This window comes from Narcine bancroftii, chromosome 3, assembly GCF_036971445.1.
Source record: "Narcine bancroftii isolate sNarBan1 chromosome 3, sNarBan1.hap1, whole genome shotgun sequence".
Lineage (NCBI taxonomy): Eukaryota > Metazoa > Chordata > Chondrichthyes > Torpediniformes > Narcinidae > Narcine > Narcine bancroftii.
The window spans coordinates 276,517,462-276,531,941 of record NC_091471.1 but is presented as its reverse complement, the minus strand read 5'-3'; the positions used below and the strand labels follow the sequence as shown (position 1 = coordinate 276,531,941).

Here is a 14,480-nt window from a genome sequence, read left to right as displayed (position 1 = left end):
TCTTCCAAATAATAAAATAGATCAAAAGGTTGACATAACAACAGACATACCACAGATTGAGAAGATGCAAATGTCAGATAAGGAGATTGCTTGCCTTGATGATGATCAAGTTAATAACGATCTTGAAGCTGCTGCCCTTATCTGAAGATGATGAAGACTATTCAAAAATTGTTTTTTCCTCTCTAGCAGAGGCAGGGGTTTTCTCCTTCTCCTTCCCTAGCTGTGTGCTACCTAGTGACGAAAGTGCTTCCTGCAGGATTGAGGGCGGTAGTACTGTTTTTTTGGACAGTTTAATTTTGTTTTTTTTTAAATTTTTTTTTCTCTTTTTTTCTATATTTCCTTTATTTTTCATGAAGGAGATGCCAATAATATTTAATGATTTTAAGATGTGGGAGGTCCAAGAGGAGAAGCAGAAGGGAGTTATGAAATTTTTTGAATATAATGGCAAATAGTAGAACTTTAAATTTTATGTTATAATGTTAATGGGCTTAATAATCCGATAAAAAGAATGTTAGCTTATTTGGAGAAAATTAGAATTGATATTGCTTTTTTACAGGAAACTCATTTATCTGAGAAAGAACATCAAAAATTGAAAAGAGACTGGTTTGGACATGTGGGAGTTTCTACTTTTAACTCTAAAGTGAGGGATGTCGCAATTTTATTTAAAAAAAAGTTACCTATGAAAAGTCATAAAGTGCTGACATTTCTAGTTAGTTAATAACCTTAATTGAATTAACAGAAAATATTGGCATTGATTTCAAGTGATAATTCTGTCACACACTGTTTGCAGAATGTTAATAACTATATCATGTTGCTACAGAAAACTCTTTAGGATCGGAAAAGTCCTCAGAATCTCGTGAGCGTTCACTGGGTTCTGACTGTGAGCTGGAAGATATGACATTGGAATGTGGTGCAGGATCTGAGGAAAGCATCCAGAGAAATCAAAAAGGCTATCTGCTGAAACAGGAGAGTGTAGCTAGTGCAGATGAGCCCTCATTATACGGCGACAGTGCAGAAGAAGAGCCTTTCTCTAAGGAGACTGAGACGAGTCAGACTCAGTGTTCAGGCATGGCATCCACTAAAGGAGTAGTGCCTGAAAAGATGGAAGGAAGTTCAAGGGCTCCTCCACAATCGCTGGAGAGAGATGGGCAGGATCTGACTGGTGGTGCTGTCAAACTGGACCAACCGAATAATTCCAACAAAAGTCTGGCAGATTGTAACACAAACCAATCAAATAATGTGGACAGAAGCAACTGGCAGACTGCTCCTTTCAGAATGCCACCCCAAGTCAGAAAGCAATGCACCCAGTTGCCATGGGTACGGATGCGCCATGGAAAAATAGACATTGGGTTTGAAAACCGGGACCCAGAATTTGTCTAATGATATCATGAGTTGCCAACTACAAGCAAATGCTAAGATACATTTTGCTGGGACAAAGAAAAATTTCTATTCAATTCAACTTCATTACACTTTCAATGTTTCAAAGATTCTTATGTTCAAGTCAAGAAATACAGCAGTCAGCTGGTAGCTACATCGAGGGGATGTTTTGGTTAAAATGTGAATCCAAAGTTTGGAATAATCCTCCCATTTTCCAATTGTGATAATGCAGTGCCAAAGTCCAGGGATAATTTACTTCGATATCAGGTGACACACTGAAATTCTCGAAATTCTGAAAACACGTAATACAGTCTAGGTCATATGGTATGCATCTTCCAACATGTGGAAAGCAATGGTTTTGATCAAGAACTATTTTTCTTTATTTAGTAAGTGTATGATGCATTTGATTAACTGAAGCCAGTAAATGAAACACCAGGAATAAATTTTTGAAGATTTCGTTTAAGATTTTAAAATGCCCGACATTTGTCTTTCTCCCAAAGGTACAGATTCATTATTCAAGATTCTGTTATTGACATGTAATAAAACAGAAAATGTAATATTGCATGAAATTTTCTTTAGTCTACCATAAAGCAGACAAAGATTTACCATCAGCAGAATTACTCAGCGCACCTTACAGTCAGAGAAAGAAAAGCAAACGAGCTCCCCCCAGAGTCACTGAGTGTCCGTGGCTTCACCTCCAGTGCTCTTGTAGCCTCCACAGCCACATAGCCTTCAGCCCAAACCATCGACAACCCGAGCTCCAGATCCAAACCTCTGACACGATGAGGATGCCCTCAGCACCCTCTCACATCTCGGTTTCGATACCTGGTACCCCTTCAGCCAGACTCCACCAATCCGCAGCCTGGTGTGAGGCCCTTGACTACAGCAGCTTGCAGCCTGCGTGGGTTCTTTGCTTCGAGTCACCAACAGCCTGCCGTCTGTGTTCTTCAGCTTCAGAGCCCCTCGCTGGCCTGCTGTTGTGGTCACTCCCGTAGGGTCATCTCCTCTGCTTTTCTTCTAAAATAGGTAATGGTCTCCCGTTTTCTGGGGCCTTGCACCAGTCCGCTGTTTCCCTAGAGTCTGCAACCCCTCTTGGCTGCTGCCGAACAGACACCATTGCAAATTTGATCACAGTGACCAATCCTATTCTATCTATCCATCTACACATATGTATTTTCTAGGAGGGAAGATAGTCCTTAAAAACATAAACGCAGCTGGTTTTGTAACCCAAAAGTTCATTTTTGGCATCCCACCTGAGTCTTGATTGCTCAAGTCAAGGGAAGTATTGAATGGGGACCCTCCATTCTCTGTGGTTGGCTTGTTTGATCAGTCACCTCTCATTTTGACCACCTCCATGCAGGACTCAGTATCTATTGCGTTTATAGCTAACTAATGGAGCAAGTTTCCTGTGCATCTGTGCAGAAAGAGGAAACAGGAATGTTAAGAATGCAGAAGACCAGTAAACACCAGAGACCTTCTCTGTATCTTTTATATGCATTGGATACAACTGGAATATTTATCATTGGAAAATAAATAAAATGCACCAATCTGGTCTACTGCAGAAGAAAAATATAATACTTTCTACAGTTTGTGCATTGGGGACATTACATAGAAACATGGCCTTCTCACAAAAGGAAATATTTTAGTAAATTAGTCTTTTGTTTGTCCCCTTTGATCTTTCTGTTCTATAGCAGTAGTCCCATTGCTCGTCAGGAGGTGCAAGTTGGAAACCTGGATGTTCACCATAATAACTTGTCTTCAGCATTATCCTGGGACTGTTAATAACAAGGCACCTGGGAGATGTTGGGACAGATGAGAGGTGTGTTAAATGAGGAGAGAGGTTGAGAAATTTAGGCAGGGAACTTCAAAGGTCAAGTTCTGGATAGTTAAACTCACAATGTCCAAGAGTAAAGTTTAAAACTGAGGTTACGCAAGAAGCATTGGCGCAACAGTTTCGAATCATTATTGAGATCCTAAACTCCCTGTGATTGCAAATCCTCCCACAATGTCCTGGATGGTAAAGGCTACCCCTGGGTTACAAACCCCCAACTTAGGGATGCCCCTACATATGAATGGACTCCCATAATATTATTGTTCAAAAATCCAACATAGGTTCGGTCTTGCGAATGGCAGAACTAGTTCTCTCTCTCTCTCTCTCTCTCTCTCTCTCTCTCTCTCTCTCTCTCTCTCATGGAACCCATTAGTTATCTGGGAATGATCTGTAGTGGAATCCTGGTTGCATTTTTTGGAGAAAGCTCCAACCGGATCTTTCCACTCTGCAAATGCTGAGCCACCTTGGCACTTCCAACATCTGCCTCAATTCCACATTACAAAACTACTTGATACAATTATAGTCAATCAATTCCTCACTTCACAAATTCTGTTTTGGTGCATACACAAAATGGAGGATCAATATGAGTCTGTTTTCAACTTCAATTGTGTTTATTATCATCTGATCACACAAGTACTACCCAACGAGACAGCGTTCTCCGGTCCTCAGTGCAAAAACATGCAGACATACACCAGACTTAACACACATACAGACAAAGGATACATATTCAATTCGTATCATGGTCTGGCTATAAACAGAAGTTAAAGAATGCAGTGTTCAGTATCACAGAACAATCCATAAAAATAACATGACACATGCTGTACATTAAAGGGTGAAGTAATATTGTACTTTAATGCAGTCTTTAAGCCAAATGCAAGGTCTTGACCCGTAATGATGATATCTTTCACTCTGCAGTTGCGACCTAACCTGCTAGGTAGCAGGACTCCACCACACCACCCACACCCCCCCACCAACCCAGATTCCAGAGGTTATTTATGTCTCTGTTACTCTATTAAGCTTTAATGACAAGGCACTTGATATTTTTTTAATGTTTATACTTCAGATATTTAGCTGGACCTTGGTAAAGATGCTTTGTCTTTACTATTTTGAGGTTCCTTACATGTTTGAGCAAATGAGCATTAGTGCAATGGCATGCCGGTTTCTGAGTGGCCCATGCAGTGTCATAGTGGTCCAGCTATGTGGTGATTCCCCACACGTCTAGTTACTTCACGACTGAGAACTCACCAATTAAGTATGGTTTCATTCCCAGCTGCATATTGTCTTAATGTGTATATACAATTGGGATTTTATTTGGATTTTAAACATAAAAGCAATTGTTCTGCATTTTTATTAATTGATGTAAATAGAAAATGTTTTCTTTCTGGATGTTTGTTTCAGGTGAAAAAAAGAGCAAATTGATTTATATTTCTGATATTATATTTCACAATGTTTAATAATGAATGCGTCTGTCATTATTCTCAAACTGTAGTTATATTTTCACTAATTAAGTGCAAATTGCACTACACCTCTTCTTTGGAGACCAATACATGTGTCTTTATAATAAATGTTTAGAAAATAAATTTCCAGTATCCCAACCCTCCCCTCTTGATTATCCTTAGTCTTCATCATTTTGACTGTTGCTCCCACTATCTCATGTGACTTGCCATCAAAAAAAAATTGTTAAACCTTTAACCTTTCCTTTCCCCTCGCCAAAGCCTGAACATAATTCCGGTAATGTGGTGACCAGAATGCCTCACAATAACGTACACAGAGTGGTGTGCATGGAATGTGCTCCCAGCAACAGCGCTGGAGGGTGATACAATGAGATCTTTTAGGAGGCTATTTGGTAGGTACATGGGAACCGAGAAACATGGAGGATTATGCAAGAGGGAAATTCTACTTAATGTTATAGTGGGTTATTATGCTGGTATAACACTATGGCTGAAGGGCCTTTACTATGCTCTATACAGTAAAATCTTGAATATCTGGAATTCAAGCAACTGGAAAAAAATTTACCATTAGTTGGCCTATCATGCAACATGCATTCTTAAGCAACTGGAAAATTCACTTAGCCAGCATCTACCGATCCCCATAGGTGCAGGATACCAGGGTTTTTACTGTATTCCAATATTCCAGATGTGGCCTGAACAATGCGCACAGCTGCAACATGATTTCCAAACGTTAATATTCAATATTCCAACCAAGTGGACAAACATACTGAATGCCTGCTCTACCACCATTTCTGATTCTGTTGCCACTTTCAGGGAGCTACACACTGGCACCCGGAGATCCCTTGCTTCATCACTATTTCCAAAGGTCCTGGCATTTACTATGTACTTTCCATTTACTTTTGACCCCCCCCCCCCCCCCCACACACAATATGCATAATTTTTTGGAGCAACACCAACACCTGGAGAACTTTACATTTTTGTGAGCCTGTTATCAGGTTCTCAGGATTTTCTTGGTGTAGGCAATTAGTTCTCAAATTACCCTTAATAAGACTCCATCTAAATGCTGCCACCATTTTGAGCTTTTAAAACAAATATATCACAAATATTAAGGGGTTTGACAGAAAATAAATATTATATTTGATCAATTTCTATGCATTAAACTGCCATGAACCCATTCACTGCTCCACAGACTCACTCCATACTCCCATGCGCCTTCCACACACCTCATGTAGGATAACTCTGTTGATTTAATCTTCCCCCTCAATATCCAGCCTTGACCTTACAAAGTTCATCAAGTTCAAATTTATTTGTTACCTGATTGTACCAGTGCAATCTGAAGAAACAGTATTCTCTGGACCACCGTGCAGAACAGTACACTACATATGGAAATATATTAAAATAAATATTCTTAATATTAAAGTCATGGAGAGTTGATTTACCAGTTTAGTAGTCATTCGGCAGTCTCACTGCCTGTGGGAAGAAGCTGTTCCTCAGCCTGGGTCTGATACTTGGGCCTTAGGAAGTAGCTGGAAGATGCTAAGTTGCATTTAAACTTCCCAGATTCCACTGTTTGCATTGGTAACTCGGGACAACAATTTTTTTCAAAAGGTTTTCTTCCTGAAAATTGGGGATCATGATGGACTACTTCAAGCTGAACACAAAGATAATTTCTGATTTTCTGCATCACGTAGGAAGTTGGAGAAACATTAAATTAACTTTTATTGAATTTAACATGCTTAATCCCATAATGATGCTGACACATTGCTTTAGGTCAACTGACCTAAAAATGTTTTGCCACTGATTTTCTTTTGTACCCAGCCTCTCATGTCAGTGTCCAACAATAGTTGACCTGTATTGATGGATTCCAGTTGCCCTGATATCGCTTTTCCATGGTTGCAATGTCCTGGTGAAACCTTTCACCATGTTCGTCACTGATGGCACCAGGATCTGCCAGGAAGACGTCCAAGGGCGAATGGAGAAAATGAATTTTCAACGACACGCTGCACTTCATGGTTTTGTCTGCTTGAAGTCGACTTAAAATATGACAGGAAATCACAAAGATAGGTTATATCTATAAAAAACAGTACATGATAGGAACATATTAAGGTGCTTTTGTGATCAGCAGCCCAAAATCCAAAAAATACATACAAAAGTGTTCAGGAAGCAAAAACTTTGTTGTCCAGTGTAATTGGTGGAAATGTACAGGAACATACTTCTTTTGTAAGATAGCCTTATATTTTATACAGGATCAGTCATCTGAAAGTTCTTTGTAACCAGTTACTTCAGAAAGTGATGCAACTGAAATACGAGGTTCTACGGGGGATTGACAGGATGTATGTTGCTGTGATTTCAAGAACAAGGATTGTCTCTCCAGTTGGGGTCTCAAGAATCTGGGTATCTAGAAGTAGGATTGTCTTCCATCTGTTTGGGAATCTAGAACCAGGGAATATTAAATCAAGAATGTCTCACTGGTGTTTAGTTTCGGAACAATAGGTCACTTATTTCAGATGGGTAGTTGATGGCCAGCAGACATAAGATGAATGAATGCTCAATAACCCTGCAATTCCCAACAACTCTGTGGAGATAAAGAAGAACATTTAACTCCAGAGGGTGGTGAATCTTTGGAATTATGTCCCCCTCAGAATTGTGTGAACAGAATCAATTCAGAGGTTGGCACCTGTTCACAAATCCAACATATAGAAAGAGGGTGGGAAGACAGTGCTGTTGCCAAGATCAGCCACTGTATTGAAGGGCTGAGCCTGGTCTTCACCATCCCCTCCAAACTTCTCCTCTCGGAGACTGAATGCTCTGTCCCCAGTAGAGGCCTCACTTTCATCCCCCTTCGCCCATACCTTAATGAGTTCCATGCACGTCATGATATTAAACTCCATCTCCATACTTCTACAACCACGATTCTCCAACCACACTACCGATCCCTTCTCCTGCTTTAAAATATCTTCCTCCTCCTGATCCTCTTATTCTGGTCTTCCACTTGCTCTCAACTTTTATATTTTCAACTGCTGTCATGACATCAGCCATATCAACTATATTACTCCCCTCAGTCTTTGCAATCTCACCCTCTCAGAACACCTGGCCCCCCACTCTCTCTGCACCAATCTGAACCTCACCATCAAACCTGCAGACCAAGGGCGGTTCTGTTGTGTGGCGCACTGACCTCTACCTGACTGAAGCCAGACGACATCTCTCAGACACCTCCTCTTACCCCTCCAACAGGACCCACCAAAACTCATCAAAACACTGTACCACGCACCATCTCAGAACTCATCACTTCTGGTTACCTCCCTGGCATGGCCTCCAAACTTATTGCTTCCCAACCCCGTACCGCCTGTTTCTACCTCCTACCCAAGATCCAGAAACTCAATTGTCCTGTCAGACGCATCTTGTCCATGTGCTCCTGTTCCACCGATTGGTCTCTGCTTACCTCAACTCTGTTTTGTTCCCCTTGGTCCAGTCCCTCCCCACCTACATCCGGGACACTTCACACGCCCTCCATCATTTCAACAACTTCCAGTTCCATGATCTCGATTGCTTCATATTTACTATGGATATCCAATCCCTATAAACCTACATCTCCCATTCCAAAGACCTCAATGTCCTTTGTTTCCTTCTAGACATTAGACCAGTTCCCCCTCCACCACCATGCTCCTCCAACTGGCAGAACTTGTCTTCACCCTCAATAATTTCTCCTTTGACTCATTGCACTTTCTCCAGATTAAAGGGGTAGCCATGAGTACCTGATTGGGCCCCAGCTATGCCTGCCATTTTGTCGGCTAATTGAAGCAATCCATGCTATAAGCCTACACAGGCAAAGCCCCTCAACTCTTCCTCCGCTACATCGATGACTACAGGCAGTCCCTGGGTTGAAATCACCCGATTTACAAACAATTAATACTTATGTACTGAGAGTAGAATGCTGTGATTTTCTGGTTTGAGCGTGGTTATGCTACAGGATACTCTCGCGCAATGCTGCTGTCACACAGCAGGCAGGGAGGGAGAGGGGACGAGGGTGGAGGGAGCGGGGCGGATGAAGCAGGGTAGAGGGGTGAGGGAGTAGGGGGAGGGAGGGGGAGTGGGGGAGGGGAGAGAGGGAGGGGGGAGCAAGAGAGAGGGAGTGAGGGGGGTTAAAGCGAGCGAAGGAGCCGGGTGCGGATTGGAAGGAGCGAAGATGCAGGAGGGCTGTGGGATCAGGGCAACATGAGAGAGAAGCCATCTCTCCATCATCGTCTCCTATAAGTGTTAACTTTTAAACATAGTTACTTTTATTATTATGTCCTGCATTATTATCTTTAAGATGTTTTATTGTATTGGGAAATGTTTTATATGGCATAAAAACTATATATACAAAATACATAGATAAACATTTGATTAACTGACGCTACATAAGGACCATATGTACCTGTTCCAACTTCAAATTAAAGACAGACTTAGGTAACGGAACTCATTTTTAACCTGGGGTCTGCCTTCACTTTGGTACTGCCTCTTGTACCCATGATGAGCTCGTTAACCTCATCCACTTTGCTGTCAACTTCCACCCTGACCTCATATTCACTTGGTCCATCTCTAGCAACACTCTCCCTTCCCTCGACCTCTCTGTCTCCATCTCAGGAGACAAATTCTCGACAGACATCTTCTATAAACCCACCACCTCCCACAGCAACCTCGACTACACTTCTTCCCACCCTGTCCCCTATAATGATTCCATTCCATTCTCTCAATTCTTCCATTTCCATTGCATCTGCACCCAGGATGAGGACTTTCATGCCAGGTCATCTGAGATGTCCTCTTTCTTCAAACAATGTTGCTTTCCATCTCCCACTATCAACTTAGCACTCACCCACAGATCCTACATTATCTACACAACTGTCTTGGCCCCTTCTGCCATCCCTTGCCCCCATAGGATTCCTCGTCCTCACCTACCACCCCAACAGCCTCAACATCATATTTCTGCCACCTACTATATGATCCAACTATCAAGACACATATTCCCCTTTCTGCCTTCCACAGGGACCACTCCCTCCATGACTCCCTCATCCACTCCTCCTTCCCCACCAATTGTCCCCTTGGGACCTACCCCTGTGACCTCATGAGATGCTCCACTTGTGCCCATACCTCCTCCCTCAGCACAATTAGGAGCTTCAAATAGTCCTTCCAAGTGAAGCAGCATTTCACTGTGAATCTTCAGGGGTCATGTACTGCATCCAGTGCTCCTACTGAGGTCTCCTCTGCATCGGAGAAACTAGACATAAACTGGGAGATTGCTTTGTTGAGCACCTCAGCTCTGTTGTGGATCTCCCAATGGCCACTGTTACATGTTCAGGTAACAGCAATAGAAATTAGCCAAGACAGTGTTATATTTAAAAAATATATTTTTAATTATTTATTACCAATAATGTAAACTTATCTACTTAACTCTCAACTATGCGCAAATATACGTGTGTGTGTGTGTGTGTGTGTGTGTGTGTGTGTGTGTGTGTGTGTGTGTGTGTGTGTGTGTGTGTGTGTGTGAAATACCCCCAATTCTGGAACATTTGTTCAAAGTTCAGTCTCAAAAAATCCAGTGTTGACATGCAAGCTTTAAATTGATCAAAGAAGTAACCATGGAATAGGTGGGAGACTGCAGTAACTCAAGAAATCCTTGTCAAGTACTTACAAAGAGGCAACTCAGACGAGCGACAATCAAACTCCCTTTTTCCTTGTGTAGGGGACATGAAGTGGGTGATTTTCACAAAGCTTCCAGAACTTTTTCATTAGTCAGCTGAAATAGTGACCTTCCCCTTTGGTCACAGTATAGCACACTAATCCCTCTTCAAAAGTGACAGATCCTTTGTCAATGGTGGGGTATAATCATTCTCCTCACAGAGAGAAATCAGACAAAAATAATACATGAGGCCACTTCAGCGCAGTATCCCTTCAAAGAGATGTTTCTCCAAGAGCTGCTTCTTTAAAATGGCCCCTCATCAAATAGAGTACTGCTTCTTTAACATGCTGGTCACATGGTCTCTGCACCTTTGATTTCCAGGGCCACTTCCTCTCTCTTCGGAAGTAGTGAATTTGAGTACATGCCTGGGTACATGCCTGTCAGCCCACAGTCAGTCTCCAAAGCTTGCAGCATGATTTATTCTCTTAAAGTGACAGTCCCACTCAAGAGAAAATGAACTGGGAGCACATAATACCATCCACTTCAATTCTCCATCCCATTCCCTTGCCTACATGTCTCTCCATGGTCTCTTGTACTGCCAGACTGAGACTACCCATGAATTGGAGGGGCAACACCTCATCTTCCGACTGGGCACCCTCCAACGGATGGCATTAATATAAACTTCTCTGCCTTTCGATTAAACCCCCCCCCCCACTTCCCCCCATCTCTCCATTCCCTGAATCCTTTTGCACAGACATGATCAATTCTACCTACTCCCTTATCACATCCAATTAACACCTTTTGTTGGTCTGGATTCCTCCCCCATTGTTTGAATTCTGAGACTTTCTGATTTTTCCATGAAGAAAGGTTCAGGGCCGAAACGTTGGCAATATACCTTTGTCTCCTATAGATGCTGAAAAGACCGGCTAAGTTCCTCCAGCATTTTGGTGTATTTACTACAATCACAGCAACTGCAGCCTATTGTTTTCACTAGGCTCAAGTTGTCACGCGGCCGACCCTGGATGGTTTCCAATGCAGTATCCACACTGCGGCAATGAAGGAATGCAGCTGGGCCCCCGCAATAATGCAATCTAAATATTGGCCAGGTTGATGGAACTCAACTGTTCTCTTTTGAAATAGGACCATGCAGGTCAGCAACAAGACTAGAGTTTAAGGTCTCATTTTGAAATCTGGATTGAGAGGTAACTGTGAAGTAGGCACAACAACATGTCTATTTTGAGATTTGGCATGCCATTGGATACTCTTAAACAAGGTGGCCAACATTTTAATTTTTAATTTAAATATACAGCATTGAAACAAGTCATTTCGGCTCACGAGTACATACTGGGGGTGGAGGTTAATTGGCCAGCATGGACTTGTGGACCAAAATGGCCTCTTACATTGCTCTATGCCTCAATTAAAAATTAAAAGGTTGGTCATCCCTAATCCAAAACAATGGCAGTGGACCTGGGGAGAGCAGGGAACGGAGGCACAAGCTCCCCCATGGGGACCTACCACCCAGTCCTATCTCCGACAATGCCATAGTGGCTTTAAATGACTTGCTAAAGGAGCCAGTGGTGTTTTATCTAAAATCCTGTGACCGCAGCATCTGGGCCCAAGATGGTGGCAGTGTTGAACAGTGGCCATGAGGGGTTGCAGAGTATGGGGAAGCAGCAGACTAGTGTGGGGCACCAGTAATGGGGAGAACAACCCCATTTGAGAATAAGAAGCAGAGGAGATGACCCTAAGGATGGTGACCAGGGTGGTAGACTAGCGAGGGGCTCTGTGGCTGAAGAGCACACACAGGTGGCAAGCTGTTGATGACTTGTGGGCAAAGAACCCACACAGGTAATTGGTTGCTGGCAACTTGAGGTCAAAGGACAAGTTGTGGGCTGCTGGAGAAGGGCCCAGGAGAACCAGGTAACAGAACCAGGATTCGAGAGGACATTGAGAGCAAGGTTGGTTCCTGAAGGGCCCTGGGTACTGAAGATATCCTCATCATGTTGGAGGATGGGATCTGAATTCAGGTTGCTGATGGTTTGAAGTGAACTGGATTCTTGTGTAGCTGCAGAGGCTGTGGGAGTGCGGGAGGCAAATACATGGACGCCCACTAAGTGCTTTTAATCTGCCACACCTGGGTGGCCCTCCTGGGATCCAGGTGTGTTTAACTGTAGGGTGATCACCCAATTAAAACGCCATCCCGGCGATTTAAGGGGGATCCTGCCCCAGCAATGACACAGTGAGTAGCATGTCACACACTCACTGGATGAAATGAAGTAAAAGATTTTAACCTTATGTTTCCTGAGAAGCACATTTAAACCACATTATAATATCTTCTTTCCTGACCTGCACTGCTGAGTTCCTCCTCTACATTTGAACTTGGCACCAACATGCTGCCTGGTGACGCATGCATGCAAGTGCTGACGTCACCAGAATAATTTAGTCGTCCATTTTCGTTTTTCAAGCCGCTGGTGGACGTGACGTGGGTAAGTTTAACTGGGTTCCCTGACTACTTCCAAGGTTGGGCAGCGACCTGGTTGATTTTGGAGCCCGCTGACCAGGTAGGATCCATTCAAGCTGCCTTGTGTGTGGGGTGCTAACTGGGCAAATTGCCCGGTTTACCCCATTTTACAAGGCAGCTTGAAAGCACCTAGTGTCTCTGGAACAACTCTTTTTTGCATCTTTTTTCTCTAACTGTAAGGTGCACCAGGCAATGCGAATAGTGAATCTTTGTCTGCCTTACTGTAGACTGCAGGAAATTTCATGCAATATTACATTTTCTGTTTTATTACATGACAATAAATAGTAACTGATCTGAATCTTCTACAGCTGCACTGTGGAAAGTATACTGACTGGTTGCATCATAGCCTGGTTTGGAAATTCAAGTGCTCAGGAATGTGGACAGTGGCCAAAGGTAGCAAACACAGCCTGGTCCATTGCAGACATCTAGGTGAAGCACTGCCTCAAGAAGGCAGCCAACATCATGATGAACCCCCATCACCCTAGTCATAAACTCTCACTCCTACCTTTGGGCAGAAGCCTAAAAACCAGTACTTCTAGGTCCATGAATAGTTTCCAGCAACTCTCCAACTCTTGAACTTCCCCTTGTTACACTATCATGGTCTGTTGGCACTATTGGCAAGTCACTTCTTTTACACTAGGATTACTGAATGTTTATTATCTATGAATTTATTTTCTCTTAATCTAAGTCAATTAGATTACTATTGTAGCTTTTCTTTACAAGTATCTGTTCAGCAGCAGCAAGTAAAAATTTTGGTACATCTGTACATTGTACAATGTGTAGGACAATAAACTCATTATCAACTCAACATCTGTTGCCTTTTGTTTCTGTGAGTCATTTTTATGCAAGTAAAAGGCAATCCTAACCTTAAGCATGCACCACACTACCTAATTAGTACAGAACTGGTCACATATCCTGCTCTCTTCTCTTTGGCTTGGCTTCGCGGACGAAGATTTATGGAGGGGGTAAATATCCACGTCAGCTGCAGGCTCGTTTGTGGCTGACAAGTCCGATGCGGGACAGGCAGACACGGTTGCAGCGGTTGCAGGGGAAAATTGGTGGGTTGGGGTTGGGTGTTGGGTTTTTCCTCCTTTGCCTTTTGTCAGTGAGGTGGGCTCTGCGGTCTTCTTCAAAGGAGGTTGCTGCCCGCCAAACTGTGAGGCGCCAAGATGTCCTGCACAGAAATACTAGACAGCTGTGAACTCAGCCAGCGCCATCATGGGTATCAAACTTCACTCCATCGAGGACATCTACAAGAAGCAGTGTCTTAAGAAAGTGACTTCTATCCTCAAGGACCCTCCCCACCCCCACCCAGGCCATGCCCTCTTCACTAAGCCTAAAGATGAGCACCCAGAGGGAAAAACAAGAGCATCTGCCCATCCAATTTCTAAATGGATAATGAATCACAGAGACGGTCTTACTTTGGCTTTTCCTTGCACTATTTTTGTAAGATGGTTTATATAAATGTTTGCACTGTGTGACGCTACTGCAAAACAATGAATTTGTGACATATTCGTGACAATAAATTCTGATTCTGAACTTTCTTTGATTCTGACATATGTCAAATCTGATAAGAACAAGTTTTATCAGATATCAGGATTGAATGAAGGGATTTTTACAACAATCCTACGGCACCGTGAT

At 42.8% G+C, this 14,480-nt stretch overlaps 1 protein-coding gene across 6 annotated transcripts in view; it reads left to right on the top strand.

Annotated features, from left to right (window-relative positions):
* Positions 1-4,665, top strand: part of LOC138758813 (rho GTPase-activating protein 45-like) — a 171,551-nt gene extending 166,886 nt beyond the window's left edge. For all 6 annotated transcript variants that reach the window (XM_069928204.1, XM_069928206.1, XM_069928203.1 and 3 more), the window contains one exon: positions 821-4,665. In XM_069928204.1, the coding sequence (XP_069784305.1) occupies positions 821-1,380 (560 nt within the window). In that variant the 3' untranslated portion in view covers positions 1,381-4,665. The remainder of the gene's footprint in view (positions 1-820) is intronic.
* The last annotated feature ends 9,815 nt before the right edge of the window (positions 4,666-14,480 follow it).